The sequence below is a fragment of the Mercenaria mercenaria genome, chromosome 19 (assembly GCF_021730395.1).
Source record: "Mercenaria mercenaria strain notata chromosome 19, MADL_Memer_1, whole genome shotgun sequence".
Lineage (NCBI taxonomy): Eukaryota > Metazoa > Mollusca > Bivalvia > Venerida > Veneridae > Mercenaria > Mercenaria mercenaria.
The window spans coordinates 27102839-27118283 of NC_069379.1; the positions used below are offsets into that span (position 1 = coordinate 27102839).

At 35.8% G+C, this 15445-nt stretch overlaps 1 protein-coding gene across 4 annotated transcripts in view; it reads left to right on the top strand.

Moving 5' to 3' along the window:
• LOC123542163 (uncharacterized) overlaps positions 1-14590 on the top strand; it is a 31007-nt gene extending 16417 nt beyond the window's left edge. For all 4 annotated transcript variants that reach the window (XM_053530872.1, XM_045327847.2, XM_045327848.2 and 1 more), the window contains exons 2-7: positions 1328-1440; positions 1815-1883; positions 2714-2851; positions 7580-7881; positions 12344-12451; positions 13402-14590. In XM_053530872.1, the coding sequence (XP_053386847.1) occupies positions 1410-1440; positions 1815-1883; positions 2714-2851; positions 7580-7881; positions 12344-12451; positions 13402-13905 (1152 nt within the window). In that variant the 5' untranslated portion in view covers positions 1328-1409 and the 3' untranslated portion in view covers positions 13906-14590. The remainder of the gene's footprint in view (positions 1-1327; positions 1441-1814; positions 1884-2713; positions 2852-7579; positions 7882-12343; positions 12452-13401) is intronic.
• Positions 14591-15445: the final 855 nt, after the last annotated feature.

The following is a 15445-nucleotide window of genomic DNA, read 5'->3' on the forward strand; positions in this document are numbered from 1 at the left end:
ATACTTTCTACTGGATCTTAAAATCCATGGTCAGAATATTTGCCGTTATCAAAGGTAGGTTAACTTTGAAACTGGGTCCAAACCTAGGTCACTAAGACAAATAATTCAAAAGCCTTGTTAACACTCTAGAGACTAAATTGTTCACCTGATCCTTATGAAACATATCCGTAATGCTTGTCTTAATCAAATCTATAGATAACGTTTGAAACTTGGTCATCTGGTTCATTGGTAGATAAGTAAGTTAAATCATAGAAAAACATTTTTAACACTTTAGATGACATATTTTCTACATCAAACTTAGTCAGAACATTTCTCTTTATATATAGTTAAACAAATTTAAAATAGGGTTATCTGGAATATAAAGATAGGTCACTAGGTCTTATCATAGAAAAAAAAACATTCTTAACCGTGACTCTTAATGCATATTCTACCTGATATACATAGAAATTGGTAAGAAAGTTTGTCTTTCTATAAAATTGTCATTATAGAATTTATAGAGGCAATATTTTCTGATTGATCTTTGTGCAATTTAGTAAGAATATTTGTATACATGCAGCCTATGTTAATTTAAATACTGCGTTATCTAGAATTGAAAACTAGGTAACTATGTTTAATCACAGAAAAACTTTGTTACCAATCTAGATATTTAGCGGCCTGCTCTTGACCCAGTTTCAAACTCATCCGACAGTTTGTTAAAACAAACATTCTGACAAAGTCGCAATACAATTAGCCCACAATTGTGATCACTTGAGTGTTCAAAGCACACCAATTTACGTTGGCTGACGTACGAGTACACAGTGCGATCACACTAGGTCACTCCTACTACTTTGTTTTACATGTAAAACTTCTAATGTTGAAAATTATTTCTGTAAAGTGTAATGACGATAGGTGAAATACGTTTGGCGATATGCGTAACACATCTTTCCTCTGAATTAAAAACCGACGGACGGACAGACAAAGCCAAATTTATATCCAACCACAGCAAAGTGCATAATAAGTCAAATATTATCACTATTATGGACATGTTTTCCTACAGCACATAATGTAATTAAATCAGGTTCACATGGTCCCCTTGAAATATATGATTGATTGTCCTAGGTGTCCTCAGTCCACTGCGTTTTAATTCGCGAATATCTAATACGGTGAGTAATACCCCGTCTGTGTGACCATCAAATCGAGAGTTTGAGAAGAAAATCAAATCTACATGTAAATGAAATATTTCAACACTCACAAACATTAACTGCAAATTATTATTATTATATGTCCACACTAAACCTTCGCGGTACCTGTCAAAATTTCTGAAAGTAACATCATTGTTTGTTTTCAGTGCCAATGGAACCGAACCGGGCTTTAATGTGCTCTCGTTTTACTTAAGTGGCATGGTGATGCCCGTTCACAAATAACAGAACATGGTCCTGAAAATAATCAAATACTTCAGAAGTAAGTCATATTGCATTAACCTTTTTCTTCACTTCTTTGGTTAATAAATGAACATTCTTCTAAATTGACTAATTTGGAATACTAGATAGTTTGGCCATTATTCAGTGTTCATAAAGTGCGAGTTTTCTATATGATCAACGATGTGAACGCCTTTCCTAACGGAATGAAATTCCAAAACAGGGAAAAATACAGTACTTAATGAACTGTAAAGTTAAACCATTTTACGTAAATGACTTTTGATTCATTTTTATATTTTACGGAGACGTTCAACCGGGTAATTGCCGGGGATCGCTTTTTTTAAATTCTGTAATTGCTGTTTAAATAGTGTCTATGAGTTTTGGATGGAATTATACGTGTCTTTTACTTTATTTCAGGGAAGCTTGGATATAATGTACTGTTGGTATTTCTGACAGCAGCCTTTGTGTACGCAGTCCTGTGGAATTGTAAGTCCATACTATCTGCTTTCTCCCTAGACTGGTTACTATCTGCTTTCTCCCTAGACTGGTTACTGGTTACTATCTGCTTTCTCCCTAGACTGGTTTCTATCTGCTTTCTCCCTAGACTGGTTACTATCTGCTTTCTCCCTAGACTGGTTACTATCTGCTTTCTCCCTAGACTGGTTTCTACGTAATATTATTGCATGTCCTTATAGAACCTTTCAATCAGCATTATCCTTGTCTTGAAGTGTGTCTACATGTACATATACTTAAAATTGCAAAAAAAAAAAAAAAAAAAAAAAAAAACGAATTGAGGTAGATTGTTTTGCAGGAAAACCATGGTGACACAGACACAGGATGATACTAATATCTGAAACCGATTACTTACTCGGCACGTCCGCAGAGGTTCCCCTTCAGACATGTTCGCCAATAAAAATTGTAACTGGCATTGAAACGGGGGAAAGATACTACATGTATATAGAAATGAGAGAGTGGATCCGTATTTCTTATTTGACTAACTGTTGTCCTGACGCAATTTCGGCATTTTCAGTTAGGTACTGAAATCTCTGCGCTTGTTACCTCCGAATATTGCCGAGGTAGGTTAGGGATAATACGTGTCCACTATCTTAATATGGACTATGCACATTCAACTAAACCTCTGTTACCTTACACCAGGAAAGCCTAATACGTATCAATCGTTCCAGCGTACACCGCTTTCTACTTTATTGCTTAGCAAGTTTACGAATGTAGGCCTACATGTAACCCGTGTTGAGAAATATGTATATTGAAAGATTTGGCGATTAATGTTGTTATGATTATATTGTCTTAATTTTCAGCGATTCTCGAGCGGCCGGATGTGGCGGTAAATGGACAACTGTACTATTTAGATAAAAGGAATGGAACGCGCCGCATACAGGAAGATGGCCGCGAAGGGGTTTCGTACAATTCCACGACAGCCATGAGACATGCTAATAGTAAGTAGAGACCCTATGCTTCCGGAATATTTTCATCACATATTAAACGCCATTTTATAAAGAAACGAGATCTACAACTAATTTTTTTATTTCTTTAATTGTTCAAATTTAGCATGGTTTGTTAATCCCAAAATATTTTTGAACTATGTAAAGAAAAAAGCTTAAGATAATATAACTTTAAGTGGAACATTCATAAATGGGATAGCATCACATTGCGGTACAGCACCGCTGCATAGCAAACTAGTAATTTATGTTATGTGTTTAATTATGCTTAGACTACTAACATATGTTTGTTAATAAAGCTGGCTCAAATTGCTATAATGTCAGCATAAACTTTACTTTTTACGAGTTACAAATATCATATCATTGCCCGCACCGTTTATTTCACAAAAATCACAAAACACACAACTGCTCCTTCTCGCCACACAAATGATTTTAGATTGTGCGATGCCGCTACTGTTATGCTTAAATGTCTTTTTTTTTCGGTTAGAAGTTGACACTATTCAGAACAAATAATTATTATATTAAAGGGTGACGTTAATACAACAGCACTAGATTGAAAAGTGAATTAAATACACTACGTTAAATGCTTGTTTTTGCACTTTTTCATCAGAATCACATTTTTACTAACCGTGACTTAGTGAATATAGATCTACTTTGTTTTAAACAGTAATCACATGGCATGTTCTTCTTTTGTGCTCCTTTTAGAGAAGCAAAGACCTTTAGCATATTTTGCACCCATTGATTTTGGGATGAAAATACTGGCCAATGCAAATTTCGGCAAAAATCTCGGAAAACTATTTTGTCCGCCACGAACTTATGCATACGGGAAAGATGCCTCATTGTTTGAACTTCTAAAAGTTGTAAATGCACATATTTGCCAGCTTTTTATTTAAGAAATAATTTATAGCAAAAGAGCGCTTAAACACTATTTATGCACAATGGGCAGTTATACGTCTGGCGTAATAATTTCACGAGGGTAGTCCGAGTGAAATTATTTGTAAGACGTATTACCACCCGAGTATATAAAAAGTGTTAAAACACGGTTTTGCTATAAATTACCTCAATTCTAATTAATCTAAAACAGTAAATGAAATATAGTAGCGCTCTTTCTTAATCGCAACAAAAACGTTGACGTCACCGCACGTTAACGTGACGTTATTCTAGCGTAAGTGTGTTTTAAAAGAGGCAAGCATATTAGAATTGTTAATACGAGTGCATTGCTGTTTGCACAGGCTACATAACTAGCATATAACTGCTTCTGCATCAACAACGATTTAGATCTAACGCAAAAGCAAGTTGCAACGTTTGATCCAGTACATACATCACGACATAGAGGCCCTATACAAATGTTACCGGGTATAACCTGGAAACATGCCAGCGATATAAGAAACATCGTTGCAAGGTTTCAGAGGACTTGACTAACTACGAAAATATGTAACATTGGACAATCTTAATTATTGTAGCCCGTATAGGTAGTTATATTATGAACTTTACTTTTGGGTTAAATCTGTGTTTAAAGTGCTCGGATTTACGAGTCTACTGTAGACTTCACTCTTAGGAACCGGCCATTATGATGCACGATAGTACGTGTCTGTTTCAATAGTTGCCTAAGTCGAATAGTGTGTCGATAAGAAAAAGTATACAATCCTGGATGTTAAAAGACACTTTCAACGATCTGGCTAACATTGCCCTGCTAAATCATTAGAATTCGATGAAATATTAATTACAGTCTAGGAATATGATCTGTTTGATTTATAATAATCTATAACTTACTCAGTTGATAATCCAGAAAGTAGTTTTGTTATCATTCGCCGAAAATTAAATATTTAGAAGCTTGGAGGAAACAAAAGATATTATTATTTCACGCGCCTACAGTTACACAAAATCGAACAATAAATAGTATTCATATGATCTATGCAATAACATGATATAACCAATATTAATATAGTGTGTAATCTGATAGACTTAAAAGTTTTTGCTTTGTGATGTTTTTAGAAAAATGCACAAAATATTGTGAGCAAGAATGTTTGGGAAATACAAGTTTTACGATGTTATGTTCTGCGTATCTGAATATACATATAGGCTCCCTACAAACAATATGAAAAGTTAATATTGTTATTTAAAACGAAAATCACCTATACGAATATTTAAATTGTCTTAGGGAACATGTTTCCCAAACATGCACATTTTAACAGTCAAAGTGACTTTGACTTGACTTTATTTTGAACTGAGTGTTCTCCTTTGAACTACTAAAATTAATAATGGTCAGATTGAAATTTTCAGTGTATTCATTTCCACCAAGTTTGGCATAGAATGTAAATAAAACGCTGAAAAATGATAAAGTCGCTGAAAATAAAGTTACATCTTGGTTAAAATGCAAGTAAAATGTATTTTTTGCATTATTTCAAAAGCGTTTAAACGGTTTACTACCTTTTGCACAATATTTTTGGATATTCTTTGAATATCTTAAGTCAATAAATTTGCGCCAATACTCACCTTCATAATACATGTACTCATTTTATACGGATTTACTGAGAAAATACTTTTCGCCTAAAATGTGTGGGTTAGTCCCTTTAATTGTACTTTTATTGCTAATAGTGGCATATGTAAATGTTGAATTCTGCTGTGCTCAGCGTGGACGATAGCATTGATTTCCACTAACGACAATGAACAAGCTGTATCAAACGGAGCCATGCAATAACTGTAGGTACCTAAAACGGAGCCATGCAATAACTGCAGGTACCTAAAACGGAGCCATGAAATAACTGCAGGTACCTAAAACGGAACCATGCAATAACTGCAGGTACCTTAAACGGAGCCATGCAATAACTGCAGGTACCTAAAACGGTGCCATGCAATAACTGCAGGTACCTAAAACGGAGCCATGCAATAACTGCAGGTACCTAAAACGGAACCAAGCAATAACTGCCGGTACCTTAAGTTTGTCATGAAGAGCATTTATCTATTTATCTCGAAGACACAGAGCTGAAGGACAACTGTATTGAAGCCAGTAGCCTTAACGTCCCGGCCACGAAGGCTATTTTAGATATATCAATAGTTATATTCTACGTAAAATATAGGCAAGAAATAAGCTGTATAGCCAGTAAGTTCTTTAAAAAAAGAGATTGCATTCAAACCTCATTGTTCGATAGAAGTTCCCATATCCACCAATACTGGTTGATAAAACATCAGACATTACTTATTAAAAAGTATAAAGGTGTTTCCGACAGTTAGTCTAGATACTAGAAGAAATACTAGACTAGTACTTGAGTAATGCACAAAACATGTAAAGCTTTATCGTAGTGCTAAAGCAATCTTTTAGCACCGCAACATTTTTTGGCCAGCACCAAAACATTTTTGGCCAGAAGAAATCCCATTTACGGGATCTTAAGCCGAGGGATTGTCTTTGCCCTTTTGGATCAGTAGTTAACTACTGTTGCTTTAGAAGCCAGTGGGTCAAATGTCCAGGTCACAGTGACATTAAAAGTGAGACGTTTTAGATCATTTCTCTACTTTTTTATGTTATGTGGTATTGTTTGAATTGGCCCCCGTGGCTAAGTGGCTTATAAAAGTCTAAGTGGTTTATAAAAATCACTGACTTCGAATCATTTGCCCCTTACCACTGTGGGTTCGGTACCTCGCATAATGGGGAAGAAGCCACCCAGTTAACTTACAAAAGATTGATAGTTATACCCGGGAGCCCACCCATACCTGAAAAATGCTCGCAGGCTCACCTTGGGACTTCCTCCTTCACCACGGAAAGCTATGATCTATGACTATGTCAGTGTGCCCTTAAACCCAACAAAAAGTCGTTTAACTTTTCTGTTTTGCCTGTCTTCAAGCACACGTTGTGATATTGCACGATATTGCATACCATTTTCAATTTCCATTAAATGACATTTACATTAAATGAAGAGTTATGGGGACAGACACGCGAATTTTCAAAAAAAAAAAAGGAAAATCCCATCCTAGATTATCGGTTTGTTGTTACTTTGGCGTGCATCAAATTTGTAGTTTACCAACTATCCATTCACTGTATGCCATCAGACTTCATTTTAATGCCACAGAATTATCTTTTTGCTGGCAGTTATTTTGGCTCCTCTATATTATATTGATAAATGGAGTTGAATTTACACATTTTTGTATAAGGTAGCTTATGAAATTTGGGAACAGAATGTTTTGTAAACCAACTTTTGTAATAAAACAGCCATTCTAGCATAAAACTGTTGTTATTGTCACTTTTCGGGGGTATTTTAACAGGAGAGAAAACGTGTGTTAACAAGGAGATTCTCGCGCTCGCGTGCTGTTATAACACCTTTTTATATGTGCGTTCCGTGGCAAAGCGTAAACGCCATTCGGCCCCAAAACAGATAATTCAAAACGAAATGACGTCAACGTAAAAAACAACTCGGATATTCCCGCGCATTTCGTGGAAATTTAATGACGTTGAGTGACATTGTATTCATTTATCAGTTTCTTTTACGCATTTTATGCTAGAATAGCGTTAGCGCATGTTCTTTTCGTGTTATAACATCTTCAGAATCCCTCGGGAATCGTTGGTACCCTCGCCCTTACGGGCTCGGGCACCAACCAATGCCTCGGGATTCTGCAGATGTTATAACACGAAAAACATGTGTTATCCCTACATTGCATTCACTGTCGCTATTTTGCGATTCTCCGAGGAGCATGTTGTGTTTTGTTTACACATTACCCCGTATATTGCAGAAAGTGTCGACAAACATGGATGCGAAGAATGGTTCGAAGATTCGCTTGAGGAGAACTTAAAACATATTGCACGGTATCCACGTGGATCTGCCGACGACTACATGCATAAAATTGCTGAAAATTTGAACAAACCAAAGAGTTTACTGGAAACGTTTCCTGTTATTGCAACAGCGGCTAATTCCGGATTTTATGGCGTTTCCCAAGGCCTCATCAAGTCTGTGTATGAAATTCTATTGCCGAAATACCAAAATATAACAATTGTTTATTATGACATGGGACTTACTGTATACCAAAGAAAACAAGTAAGTTTTTTTTTTAAATTTCATTTTATAATACTATGGTCCTTTACCTTTACAATGTTTACCAAAACTTCCTAAAAGTTTTTTTTCAGGAACAAATACATTTTAATTCTCCATATTATACATCATATATTTACTAACAACAGAAACAAGAGGCCCAAATGGGCCTTAATCGCTCACCTGAAGAGGACATTAATCATCTGGCCCTATAAGGAGCCAAACACCCTAAACTGAACAAAACTATAAGAGGAACTTATATTGATGCCACAGACCAGGTTTGATTAAGATCCACGATAGGTAGTCATTAAAATGTTGTTTTACTTTTAGTCCTGGCAATCCCTAAAAGGGACCAACTGTCCCCATTTGAGAGAGGACCTTATAAAGCTCCTTCAAGACAAATTGTTTAAAGGTATTTCTAGTTTTAGCTATAGCAGCCCTTAAAATGGGGAAGGTGTCCCAGTTGAACAAACTTAGGAGAGGACTTTATAATGATGCTATAGACCAAGCTTGATGAAAATCTGTGTAGCCATTCATTAGATGAAATTGTTTAAATGTATTTCTAGTTTTAGCTATAGCAGCCCTTAAAATGGTGCTGGTGTCCCAATTGAACAAACTTGTGACAGGACTTTATAATGATGCTACAGACCAAGTTTAATGAAGATCCACCAAGCGGTTCATGAGAAGAAGTTTATTGAAAGGTTTTTCTATTTTTAGTTCGGGTTGCCTCTAAAAGAGGCCAAGGTAAACTATTTGAACAAACTTGTTGGAGGGCAATTCCAGGATGCTACTGATCAAGTTTTTGTAATTCTAACCGGAACTTTCAGAGGAGAAGATGTTTAAGTTAAAATTTGGACGACGAACCACGAACCTATATTAATAACTTAACCTGAACCTTTGGTTCAGGTGCGCTAAAAAGTTTCATTAAAATCTATTTTGTACAAAAAGTTGTATGCGCTAAAAATGTTTTCAAAACTATTTTTCCAATGTGACCTTTTTTTCAAATCAGTCCAGCGACAGATTAAACATCTAACATATATTTGCCAAATTTTCTAAGTACATTCTAAAGTTTTAAAAATTTAATCAAATTCTATAATGTAGAAAAAAATGGATCCCATTGTGCAAAACTACCTTAATGTTTGATTAGCAGGACCGAAATGATGACATAATTTCTTTTAGCAGCAAAACCAAGGAAAATGCCTCATTGTTGTTATACAGGTAATACAAAATATTGCCAGGAAATTAATATACTAATATCCCAATGCCATGTATTGTTACACAGTCAGATATTGTCTTTCTGAAGTTAACTTTTTACCACAGAAGTCGATGGAGAATTGAGTGGGGACACATATATTCAAATTAGTCCAACAAAAAGTGAAGCACAAGACTATCTTTTTCATTGATCGGATTTCCTTTTGATTCAACGATGCTTTGAAAGAAGTATGTCAATAAAATACATGCTGAACTACCGAGCATTTATACCTCTGTCAATGATTGTAAATATTTTATATGTTACATACAAATTTCTACGAGTACAGATATTTTGCTTTATCATATAGTTATTCATGTTTCTGTTGTGCTTGTGATAAATCAATAAGCTAAACAAAACAGTTAAGCTTGAATCTACCATGAATATTATATAAACATTATGTCAAACAATATAATGAATAGTGAATTCTTAATAATGTGAACAAGGCTACTATTAAATCCCAATATAAAGGTTATCTACAGTAGTCTCTGTCTGTCACCAGACTCAGTTAAGAGACACTTGTCTTGAACACTTCAAGATGAAATATAACTAACAATAAAATCTGTAAAAAGATCCTTTGGAAGCAAGGAATGCAACCAAGCAGAATAATAGCAGACTCGGTTTGATTGAGTCAACAATCATAAACAAATTTCTTGCAAAATTATTACAAAATTAATATAGTGTAGTATATTGCGTAAAATAAAATATTGCAGTATTTCAACCTGTTCATAACAAACAAGAATACAAGCGTGTGTTAGATAAATGGGTTTGACCACTGGCACCAGATCAGAAAGAAAATGCCTCCGTACGTGTTATACCCTACCCCTAGGTATTCTATAAGAACCATGGTCGTGAACGGGAAAATATACTAACCCATTTCAATCGCGTATTTCATACCTAGAACACGCAGTTCAGTAAATGTGTACTATTGATATTAAACAAGCGGTAATTTATCTTCCGTTGTGTACCGGTCACATTTCTTCAATACTTCTTATCTTAGAAAAACAACGTGTAGTTTACAGTTTTTTTAAAGTACACAAAAAACTTGCTTGAACTTCCCTGGTGAAGTTCCGTTCTAGATTACAGACACACTCTGATTGGCTGATGTGAAGATGTATGTCAGTCGTCATTTTACTACACGTGTACGCTAAAATGTTTATACGCAGCATAAATGTGCAAAATGAATTAAATAAACAGAATAGATGTATACCAATGTATGATTTCAAGTTCAAAATCATATACAAGATGAATTCCATTCATCATTTCGAGTCTTATCGTAAAACTGTGAATATATTGCATTCTGTTTTAGTTTGTTTACATTTCGTTTAACATGTGCACACTGCCGTGACCTCTAGAGCGGATGTTTATTAGGGGAGTTCACGCAAGTTTTTTCTGTAACGTTGACTAAAGCATAAAATATATGGAGCATCTCTGCAATATGGAATATTGAGACAATGTGACTGGTGCACGATGGAAGATAACTTATCGCTTGTTTAATATCAATAGTACACATTTACTGAACTGCGTGTTTTAGGTATGAAATACGCGATTGAAATGGGTTAGTATATTTTCTCGTTCATGACCATGGTTCTTATAGAATACCTAGGGGTAGGGTATAACACGTACGGAGGCATTTTCTTTCTGATCTGGTGCCAGTGGGTTTGACAGTAGGTTATTTTCTGTTGTTGTAAAGGTTAGTATTGAACAAAACTAATGAACAGCTAAATCACTCTTTGAAACTATACAAAATGACGGTTTAACAATAGAAACTGCTGATTCATCCGGAAGAGTGTTTTGTTGTTGTTTTTTTTTCAGTGGAAAGATAATTATAGATAATCTAATTCTAGAAGTTCCCCTGGGTTTTAAGTGCACCATGTGTTAAGCGTCAAAAGACTGTATTCTTATTCAAAAGAATGTGCATAAATTTTGTTGAAGGGACTTGAGATCAAACCTTTTTTGTAGGGGATAATGTTTTATTACAGATAAGTTCAGTGGCTTTTCAGAGTCTACATTAACATCATATAAAGAAACTACATGTATTCATTATTCAATGTAATGTACATTTTGCAAATTTTGAAGGATGCAGATTCATTACCCCCCCCCCCCCCCCCCCCCCCCACACACACACCCCTCCATCCCACTTCGGTGCAGAAGGGAGAAAAGAAAAGGCATGATAAATATTACATATATTGTGAAAACAATAAAGAATGTTACAGATTTTCGCATTACTGTAAAATGTTGGTAGGTTTTTTGGGTATATATATATATATATTTGGTTTTATATCCGCTGTGCAATATCCCGTGTTATTTAGTTTGAAAAAATACCATTCAAATGTAGTTAAGATAAAAAGTATGCCTGAAAGATTTTATACGCCCTTCCGCAAGGGACGTGTTATGTTATGACGCCGGTGCCCGTCTGCCTGCTCGTCCATCTGTCCACCAGTTTCGTGTCCGCTCTGTAACTCTTGAACCCCTTGAAGGATTTCAAAGAAACTTGACACAAATGTTCACCACATCAAGACGACGTGCTGAGCGCATGTGTTGCACGCTTCAAGGTCAAGGCCACACTTAAGGGTCAAAGGTCTTGTGACTTTGTTTAGTGTCCGCTCTGTGACTGCTTGAAGGATTTTAAAGAAACTTGGCACAATTTTCACCACATGAAGACAACGCGCAGAGCGCATGTTACGGGCGGCTCGCTTTAAGGTCAAGGTCAGACTTAGGGGTCAAAGGTCGTACCTTCGGGCGTATATTGCTCCGCATTGCAGTGCTCTTGTTTCTGCTAGTACGACCTGCAAGGTGAACTAAATAGGTTTTATTATAAGAACAAGAACTTGAGCGATCGACTTACCATCTCTAGCGCACGACACAATATCTCGAGCGCACGACATTCTTTCTCGAGCGAACGACATCTTATTTTGGTCACACAACATTGATCTCGAGCGCAATACATACTATGTTGAGCGCTTGAGATATTTCAATCTAAATAAAAAGTATGCTCTAAACATACCGCCGTAAATTTTTGTTATTCAGTCAAAGAAAAGAAAGGAAGTTTTCGTTCTGCAATGATAGAAAAAAACTAGTTTCTGTGATTTAGTGATAGAAAACAACTAGTCTCACTAATGCACAAGCTTGTTTCTGAGGTCCAGTTCATTTATTTCGTTAAAGAACAAAAACCGTTTTAACTATTTCATTTAAAGAAATTCTGTCTTTTTGTTTCAGTTAAAGCAATACTGCACTATTTGCGAGGTGAGGATATTTCCATTTGACGACTTCCCAGAGCACGTGAGAAAACTCAAAACATACGCATGGAAACCAATTATAGTCAAGGTAAAAGACTAATTCGCCTATTTTTTCTTCTTTGTATGAAATGTAACCATATTAGGAAATTAAAAACGTACTCATGAAATCGAATCATATACTATGTATTCTGGTTTATTTGAAATGGTAAATTTTAAGAAACAGTGTGACAGAACAGTTTACATGTTAAGGCAGTACAACGTTAATCCATGCTTAAAATGCGGTTATAAGTTTTAGGATATTAAGCATTATAATCTTTATCAAATTATTGTATATTAGGGATATTATTAGAGGATAAGTACTGTAAAGAGATTTAAAAAGTCTATAAGGTGGTTATACGACCGTTCTATAACTGTTAACATGCTGAACTCCAACAGATCCAAGGCACACCAACAAGTTTTTCTTAATTCTTCAGTTAATGCAAGTATTCAGGTAATAAAAATTGTAGGGGTTTGTCAGCGGAAGTTTTTTTTCTACAAGGTGTAGCCTAGCTAAGAAAGGTGCAGATAGAAATAATGCCTTTCTAGATCTGTATTCTGTAAAAAATGAAACTTAGTGATGTTTTCGGTACTTTTTCGACCCACATGTCCCTCACAACTGATGGTACGAAACCTCGCTTTGGATGACTTTAGATAATTTTATCACACGAGGAAACCAGGAAGGTCGGTGGTTCTGAACAGGTGTTGGGGCGCCTGGGGTCTTGTTCCCTCATCAAAAGCTGGGAAAGTCACCATTTGACCTATAATTATGCCACTGTGATGTTAAATTCAACCACAGAATAGAGCCATTATCCACAATATTGTGTTCTAAATAAAAAAGTAAGCGGTGTTAGAATAGTCTGCTGTTTCAGTTCTTCAGTTAGTTTCATGTGAACCGTATTTACTCTGAGTTATAGCAACTCATTAAAACCGTATAGTAGAATAATAGCCAAATTGGCAATATATGCTTAGCATCTTTAATGCATATTCATTTTTTTACAGACTTTGTTGCTGGAATTCGGATGGGTATGGTGGATGGACAGTTCTGTTCGTTTTATTACCAACGACCTAGATCGTGGTCTAAAATACAGTCAAGATAATTCTATTCTATTTTTTACCTATGGTGTCGTGTTCGCTGTCGCAAGACACACAGACATTCAGACTATGCAGTACTTTGGAGAGGACCGATGCAAATTCCGCCATTTTGGTGAGGTGGAAGCCACGTTTGTACTTTTCCATTTTGATGACGTCACAAACATTTTAGTTGACCAGTGGGCTGCGTGCGCACTCAGTAACGATTGTATTGCCCCTGACGGGACGGACAAGAAGTTGTCATGTCGAATCAGTAATCGCTATGACGGTCGATGTCACAGATTCGACCAGGCCGTTCTCAGCATTTTATTACGAAGGCTGTACCACGAGAAAAATGATTACCCTTTGGTGCCTACACCGTTCCATATTCACGAAATAAAACGAGGAAACGCAATTTCCTACTTCCCTAAATGAGGAGAAGTGAAAAATATGCGATAAATATGGTGCTTGTTGAGTTTGAGATTTTCAGAGATAACATTGGAGTGTAATGTCTAATAACCAGGAATGGAGACAGTTATTTCCCGGAAATGAGACAGATAATTCTCGGAGTGGAGACAGTTAATTACCGGAGTGTAGACTTTTGTTTTCCCGGAACATACACCATTATTATGCCACTGTTTATAGTATGTCCTAGAAGATAAACAGTTCAAAAGAGTAAAATTTATTTCAGACACAACGCGGATATATTCAGGAATGAATTTTTACCGGAATGAAGATGATTACATCTTGGAGAAAAGACAAGGATTTGACGATTGAGTATCATTATCTGCCGAAATGGAGATTTCTTTCAAATAGTACTGCATTCCAGGGTGACATTTTTCCTTATGTTGGGAAAATATATTTTCTTGTAGTGGAGAAAGTTTTCTGATTAAATATTAAAGTTTCCATATTAATTTATATTATGTCGCACTAGGTAGCGCTGTTCACACTGTTGGCCAACCCATTTGCCATTTTCGTAGGTATGTTTTATATACTGAACAAAACAGCTAAATTGGCCGCCATTTGCTATCTACCTATTTAATATTAAGCATGCATATAGATTAACATGTTGTTATAAAAATCAAACATGGCACGTTCAAATATAATTCTTTAATGAGAATACAGAGTTGTATGTCTTTATTTTACTAGAAAATGGTTAATATCATACAAACATCTAATGTTCGTTTCTATAGGGTTATTGATATGTGAAAAGACGGCTGGAATCTGCAACTCCTTTTTTACCTTTACTCCAAAGTATAAGAAAATGAAGAAATATTTTAATTTGTAGGTAATACATTTAGCTCATGAACAGAATTATTCTTTAGAATGTTCTAGAGTCCATATAAACAGCTATTACATGCATGCATGAACGTACAGCTTTTAGCACAATGTAAAGTAGTTCTAGTGCTCGGTTTGTCAACCGAAAGTTTATCACGGGTATTCGTGAAAAGACAAGCACAAGGAAATAAATATATGAGCCGCCCCATGAGAAAACCAACATAATGCATTTGCGACCAGCATCCGCGCAGTCTAGTTCAGGATCCATGTTGTTCGCTTCCAAAGCCTTTTGCAATTAGAGAAACTGTTAACAGGCTGGTCTTGATCCATGCTGGTCGCAAATGCACTATGTTGGTTTTCCCATGGTGCGGCTCATACACGTATAGCAAATGTTGCCAGCGGATGTTAGGTCCTTGTGAAAATACAATTTCTATTGAGCTATATTAATTTAGAATTGTGCTCCCCATTGACTGAGTGACGTCTACAATGGTGAAAAGCAATGCGATAATACAATGTGTGTTTTCACCACGTACTGCAAAGTGATCAGTGACATTGCATATCGTTTTATACAAAACCAAGCTCTACGGAAAATTTTCTATTTGGAAATGCTTTTCTGTTCGAAATTAGATAACCTATGTGCTAACAATCATTTCTGGGAGACTGAAGAAACACTGAAAATTCTGGAATTCCACAGCCC